Source organism: Dendrobium catenatum, unplaced genomic scaffold (assembly GCF_001605985.2).
Source record: "Dendrobium catenatum unplaced genomic scaffold, ASM160598v2 fragScaff_scaffold_1203, whole genome shotgun sequence".
NCBI lineage: Eukaryota > Viridiplantae > Streptophyta > Magnoliopsida > Asparagales > Orchidaceae > Dendrobium > Dendrobium catenatum.
In genome coordinates, this window is record NW_021319665.1 from 404,988 (window position 1) to 412,855 (window position 7,868).

The following is a 7,868-nucleotide window of genomic DNA, read 5'->3' on the forward strand; positions in this document are numbered from 1 at the left end:
AGCTCACTACTGCTCATAAGAGCTAAAAAAAAACATAAAGAAACCTAAGAGCCGGAGGTCCCTACTGCTCAAAATTACACAACAACCTAGGAACATTCTAAGAAACAAAAAGCAGAGGGAAGAATTGATCACGTTCAGCATATACCTACAAGCATCACACGTACCCTGCACAAAACGAGCACGGAGCTCCAAAAACCTGAAAAACAGGCCTGCAAAAACACTAGAGCAAAAATGACATAAGCAAGAAATTGTAATACTAAAAAAGAGATCTATGGGATGATTAATGTTCCCAGAAGTGGCAGACACCAACAAAAATCTGGGCTTACAAATGATAAAACCAATCGGTAGACCACTGCCGCAGCAGCAGACCCACCAAGACAGGAAATATGAGACGGGAAATATGAGACAGGAAAAATAGCCCCACCATAGTTAGACCATTTCCAGGCATTCACCAATAAAAACCAAGTAACCAAATATAAATTAGCATCATATATCATGGTTACCGTATGCAGAGAAAGAGAAAGAAAGAGGATATCACTACTCCAGCACCTATAATAGCAGAAACCATTTTTAGTAAGATCAATCCAACATCGACTGATACTCAAAACAATAGAAATGCAACACATCCAAAGAAAACCAAAGGCAGCAAAAAAGAAAGATTAGATCCTCATATAAGGAAGCCCCAACCGGTCCAGCTTGGTAAGAACTTTAATATCCCTGGGAAGGGAATTTTCATTAAAAAGTAAAAAAATCATTCATGGCGCACCCCAACTTTGCTAAACCATCAGCCACCACATTACCTTCACGCAAGATATGAGATATAGAAAAGTTAATACGAGAAAGACAATGCTTAATATCCCTGATCTTATAAAAATTGTTGGGGTTGTTCATAGAGTAGCCATTGATATATTGAATAAGAAGCAAGGCATCCACTTCCACCCAAATGTTATTAATACCAAGAGAGAGGCATAATTGGATCTCATAAAGCAAGCTGTCAATCTCCGCTTGCAAAGCATTAGTACCAGGGGACGGACCAGCATAATCCATGACAGCCATACCCTTATGATCACGAATAATGCCACCACAACCAGCATTCAAGTTATTAAAAGAACCATCCATATTAAGTTTAAAACAGTTGTAAATAGGACGTCTCCAATAAATCAATTTATCTTTCTTGCTGATAGGCTCAATAAGTAACTTCAAACCCAGATGCATATATAGCAGTATGAATGCAGTTCTTAAAAGCCCCCACTTTAATTAAATTGACACTATGAAGTTGGAAAATCTTGTTCTTAACTTTAGCAATAACATTTAAAGCATTCATCCCAATATTCTCATGATTAGAAGCATTACGGCTATCCCATAAATACCAACAAATGAGCATAGGAATAATATTTCTAATGTGGCTTTTAATAGGAATAAACCAATCACTAAGCATAGCATTAATCGAATCAAACTGGCCACCTCTAAACACATTAAAAAGATTATCAAAATACAACCACACTTTTATAGCAATCGGCTCATTGATGAAAACATGGTTCAGGTTTTCAAGATGGAAGCAACATTGGCATTTAGAAACAATAAAGAACCCTTTTTAATCAACAGGGAGTCAACAGGTAAGTAGTTGTGAAGAATTCTCCAAAGTAAAAAAAGAATAAGTACAAGGAATATTAGGGTGCCAAATATACTCATAGAGATAGTTATTAGGCATAATATGTCTGATAGAGTTCCAAAAAATTTTAGTATCAAACCGGCCATTAGGGGACTTACTAAATAAAATGCAATCTTCATTATCTACAATAATGGAGATCTTAATAATCAAACTAATAATGGTATTAGGAATAATATTAGTAAGCAAGTTCATATCCCAAGTGCCATTAATAAAAACATCTTTAACTTTCAACGTAGAAATAGAATAAGTATTTAAAAGGGTATCAATAGAGAAGTTACCCAACCACTTATCTTGCCAGAAGTAAATGTTCCCAACACCCAAACCTCATTGGATGAACTCTTTCGCTTCCCACTTGATACTACAAAGTCTTTTCCAGTTGAAGGAATACCCTAGTTTAAAACAACAATTCAAAGGGTGATTGAGAGAGCAATATTTGGCCACCATGAATTTCGCCCATAAACTTTTACAAGATCTGAATGAAAACCAAAGTTTATGATTAAAGGACTTGGACATATCAGTCAAGGAATGAAATCCAAGTCTGCCCTCCTCTTTATTTCCAACACATTTATTCCAAGAACTCCAGATAATGGAATTCATATCGTCTTTAGAGCCCCAAAGAAACTTATTGAAAATAATTTCCATTTTGTGACAGATATGCTTGGTAGGGCTTAACGTGTGCATCAGATAAATAGGAATGGAGCTTAAAACATGTTTAATCAAAACCATTCTACAACCATAAGACAAAAAATTGAAGGCCTAGGAAGAAAGTTTCTTATGAATCATCTTAAAAACCCCATCAAAAAGATGGGACCGTTTCTTACCTTTAAAAAGAGGAACACCAAGATATTTGATAGGAAGATCGGTCTTAATAACACCAAACTTTCTTTCCATGTTAGCAATACGATTCACAGATATAGACTTAACAGGAATGAAACAACACTTAGAGGCATTAAAAATTAAACCACTAGCTTTTTGGAAGCTCTTCAAGAATTTAAAAAGAAAATTCAACATTTTCAAAGAACCATTGGAGAAGATAATTAAATCATCGGCAAAGCTTAAGTGAGTAATAGGAATGCCACTATTCATTTTGTAGTACAGATTAGGATGGAAACGAAAAAGATTATTAATCCCACGAGATAAAAATTCAACAGCAATAATAAACAAAATTGAGGATAAGGGGTCACCCTGCCTGTCCCCATTAGAAGACTTAAAAAAGCCATGGGACTTACCATTGATAATAACAGAAAAGTGACAATTCTCAATACAATTCTTGATAAGATTAAAAGAACTCACGTTGAAGCCGAAGAGATTAAGAATTTTGTAAAGAAAAACCCAATTCAAGTTGTCATAAGCCTTAGTAATATCCATCTTAAAAATAACATTCCCACCATCAATTTTAGCATTTAGATCGTGAACAAGCTCTTGAGCAAGTAAAACACTATAAAAAATTGAACTATTTTACAAATCAAAATTTTAAATTTTAAATACAGCTTATGAGTAATTTGAAAATTATTTATCCTATTAATAAAAATCTCGGACTCCATCCCTGAAAACATAGGTGGATGAGAGAGGTTCATAAGATCACTAAGGGGTCGGTTGTTGATTGGAAAGACAAAGATCATGGTAGCATGATGTGGTCACCACCATCCAATTGAAAAAAAAAAAACAAGTTTCAAATAGTGATAAATCGGATTTACTATCTGGGTGAAGATTCATGATCTTCCTCTTGCTTGTTGGAACTCAGAGGGTATTTCGAGGATCGCTAGCAAAATTGGCGTTCCTGTTGCTGCGGACAGTTTGACAGAGCAGAAAACCAGACTTACGTTTGCTAGAATATGTGTTCTGGTTGATTGCATGGCCACCTACCCGGAGGAGATTCAGGTTTCTTTGGACGGGGAAGTGGTTCGCTTGAGAGTGCAATATGAATGGCGCCCTTTTCCCTGTCATCACTGTAAGTCTTTAATGCATTACTCTTCTTCTTGTCCGAAAAAGCCGGAGAGTGATCCTAATGAGGAAGGAAAAGCTATTGGTAATGAGTCGAAAATCATCAGAGGTAGGATCACCAGTAGAAGGGCTCGTTCTAGACCTACCTCCGCCTCTGGAACTCCGGATAATCTTCCACCTACTCTTTCTGGTATAATGGAACCTGTCAATCCTCAAACTCTCCTGAAAAACCAAATCCCTCTTGAGTCCCCATCCTTGGTGACTGGACATCCTTTACAATATCAGCCACATTCCCCAAAATCCACTAATATGAAAATAAAGGAAATGGATTCTGTAGCTGAAACCATTGTTCGAGATTTTGTCATTGGGGATCAGTTTAGTTTGGGTATTCCAAATCTAAACTCTCCCAATGACGTTGCTTCCTCATCCTCTACAAATATTCAAACTCAGAAGACTTCAGTTGGGAAGGAATATGTTTCTCCTAATAGGTTTGAATTATTAAACAGAGAGGATGATACCAAGGACCCTTCATCTAATTCGGTGGTGAATTTAGTAGGGGAAAATGCTATGGCTGCTGTTTCTGGGGAGGACTTGATTGTTAAAGTTCAATCCATCTCAAATAAACATATTGAGTCTTCTACAGTCAAGAAAACTGCTAAGGGGAAGCAGGGGAAAAAACCCCAATCTATGCATAAATCCTGATGTCTATTCCACATATGGCTACGTGGAATATTTGGGGATTTAATCGCCCTGATAAAGTGCTTTGTTTTAAGCGTCTTATTCAGTCTTATAAACTAGATTTAGTTTGTATTTTGGAGAATCGGATTAATATCCATTCTCTTACTGATCCGTTCTTTGAACATTCTCATAAGCTTTTCTCTTATGAAGCCAGTTGTAACAATTTTGCTTTTTCTGCCTCTGGGAGAATCTGGGTTAAGTGGGATTCATCTAAGTTGATGTTCTCTCCCTCCATTATCACCTCTCAATTGATTTCTGGTATGATCATTGTGTCTAATCAGCCTATTTTTCAGCTCTCTGTTGTATATGCTTCTAATAGCATGTCAGATCGAAAAACTATGTGGAACTCTCTTTCTCAAGCTTCTCCTGATGATAATGTTCCCTGGGCTATCATGGGGGACTTTAATTGCTGTAGATTTGCCACTGAGAAGCTTGGTGTTTCTCCTCTTACACATCAGGCTCTTAAAGAGTTCAATGACTGTATTTTCCACAATGGTCTTATGGATCTGCACTCTGTTGGATGCAATTTTACTTGGTATAATTAACGAGTTGATAATCACATCCATATTAAGTTGGATAGAGTTATTGTGAATGAGAGCTGGCTTATTAATTTCCCGGATTCTTACTACTCCATTCAAAACCCTTCGTGTTCTGATCACTCCCCTGTTATTTTGCACTCTGGAAACTCTTTCAAGTCTCTCCATCGTTTCCTCTTCAAGAATTATTGGACCAAGATTGATAAGTATTGGGCTATGCTGTTAGAGGTTTTCTCGAAACCAATCTCTGGGAATCCGATTTCTCATCTTTGTAACTCTCTAAGGCTACTGAAAAAAGAGATTAAAAAGGCAAGTTGGTCCTCCTCTTCTAGTGTGTCTAGGCACATTGAGTATCTCAATAATTCTCAGAAGAATCTTATGGAGCAAATGTTACAGGAACACAATAATGTTGAAATTAGCATTGAATACAAAGCCTGTAGCTATCAGCTGGCTAATTTTAAAAATATATATGCTTCTTGGGTCATTCAGCGTGCCAAGGTGAACTGGCTAAAATATGGGGAAGATGATATTAAATTTTTATATGCTAAAATTCGGAGCAGGATGGGAAGTAGGAAATATGTTATCAATCTTCTTAATTCCAATCCCTCTTCCAACAGATCTAATGTGATTTCTTATATCACTCAATATTTTCAAGAGCTTTACAATCCTCCCGCTTCTTACTTCATGGGTATTGGTGATATTCCTATTGGTGTTGCTATCCCCAATAGCTATCATGCTTTGCTGGCTTCCCCAGTGACTGATATTGAAATCAAGGATGCGGTTTTTTTGGGATCTTCTAACTCTTCTACTGGGCCCGACGGATTTAACTTTCATTTCTACAAAACTAGCTGGCATATTATTGGTCCAGTTATGATTAGAGCAGTGCACTCCTTCTTTGATAAATATTATATGCCTGCTGGGGTAAAAGCTACTGCTCTCGCTATCATTCCCAAACACTTTAATGCAACCACTATTGCGGATTATAGACCAATTGCCCTTTGCAATGTGTTGTATAAAATTATTGCAAAAATTATAGCTTTGAGGCTTAAACCAGTCATGACCACTATTGTTAAAGACAATCAAGCTAGCTTTCTTAAGTCTAGAGTCTCCACTGACAACATCCTGCTAGCTTCAGACATTTTATTTCATGCGGGGAAACGAGGTAAAGAAAAAAAAATTTTGTGCAAAACTTGACATTAAGAAAGCTTTTGACTCCGTCTCTAGGGATTTCTTAATTGCCAGATTGATTCAGAAAGAATTCCCTAGACGTTTTGTTAATTGGATAAAAGCCTGCATTTATGATGTTAAATTCTCGGTCATTCTCAATGGTGCGCTGGAAGGCTTTTTTTCCTCCTCTGCTGGGCTTAGGCAGGGCTATCCCATGAGTCCCTATCTCTTTTGTATCATTATGGATGGTTTTTCTAACCTCTTAGAGCTAAGGGGTTTCAAGGGGATTAATGTTAATGGCTACTCTCTTTCCCACTTGCTATATGCTGATGATGTCCTTATATTTGGTGATGCTTCCGTGGAGAACTGCAGCTTGTTGGTTACTATTCTTAATGAATTTGCTGAGCTTATAGGATTACATATAAATTATGATAAGAGCGCTATAATGCTTCCTAAACACATACACAATCAGAGTGAAATTTGCAATGCTCTTTCCATTCACAATATTACTAGCAAGATCTCTTATCTAGGCATTCCGTTGTCCTTCTATAGGCTTAAAATAGAGGATTATATGCCATTATTGGATAGCATTAACAGGAAATTCAATGGTTGGAAAGCTTCGCTGCTCTCTCTTGCGGGCAGACTTCAATATTTAAAATTTACTATCCAGAATACTATTGCTTATTGGATAAGAGGAGCAATTATACCAAAAGCTGTACACAAGTTTGTTAAAAAATCTAGCTCTAGATTCCTGTTTTTTGGGGATGTCAATTCTGCTAAAAAACTTCATATGATAGCTTGGGATAAGGTTTGTCTCCCATATTCTAAAGGGGGTTTGGGTATTTCCTCTATTTAGGCTATGCAATTTTCTTTTAATTGCTCTATTATTCTTAGACTGTACAATTGCTCCAGTCCTCTTGCTACTTGGATATTCAGGAAATACGGATCCCCCTGGAAGCCCCTGCCTTTTGTTGCTTCCCCTTTTTGGAAATCTATTTGCAATACAGCCATTATTGCTAAGCACTGCTTCAAATTTAGAATTGTGAATTCTTCTCCTATCTCCCTTAAATGGGATCACTGGATTGATGACAGGAATGTATGTGATCTTTTTGGTCATGATAATATTGCCTCTATTCCTGACATTGCAATATCTAATATTATCTCTGATTCTGCGTGGGTATTACCTGACTCTTTCTCTCCAAGCCTTTCTGGTGTTATCTCTGGTATTTTTGGGATTGAGGGAGAGGGGCCCTGTTTGCTTTGGTATGGCAAGATAAAGAGCAAATTTAAAAATTATCTGAAGGAATTTTATTCGGATATTATGAACTGTAGCTGGTTCAGCATGGTTTGGCATAATAGAAATGCATTGAAATATTCTGTTTTTTTCTTGGATGGCAATCGTGGGTGGCCTCAAAACGGCTAATGCGCTTAGACTCAGGCATATTTTTGTTCCATCTCTTTGCTGTCTCTGTCATTCTTCTGATGAATCGGCTTCTCACCTTTTCTTTGAATGCAATTATTCTTTCTCTATTCTCTCGGGTTTAATTCCTGGGATGAGCTCTTTTCTGTTAAAGCCCAACATCTTTCATATTTGATTGGATTTCTGGGCAATTTAATGGTAAGACGGAGACTTTTAATTTCTATAAATTGGTTGTAGCTGCTGTGATTTATTTTGTCTGGAAGGAGAGGAACAATAGAACATTTGGTAAACAGTTCCAATGCCAAGTCTCTTTATTATTGTATATAAAGAGAGTTTTGTCGGAGAAAATTCTGAAATGGAGAAACGCTATGGATATTTTGGAAAGGATGTA

General features: G+C 36.9%; 1 protein-coding gene across 1 annotated transcript; it reads left to right on the plus strand.

Moving 5' to 3' along the window:
• Window positions 1-4,332: 4,332 nt before the first annotated feature.
• Window positions 4,333-7,480, plus strand: LOC110100819. Its single transcript, XM_020828498.1, has 4 exons — window positions 4,333-4,869; window positions 4,927-6,052; window positions 6,324-6,780; window positions 6,952-7,480. The coding sequence occupies exons 1-4, from the start codon at window positions 4,333-4,335 to the stop codon at window positions 7,478-7,480; spliced, it is 2,649 nt and encodes an 882-aa protein (XP_020684157.1).
• The last annotated feature ends 388 nt before the right edge of the window (window positions 7,481-7,868 follow it).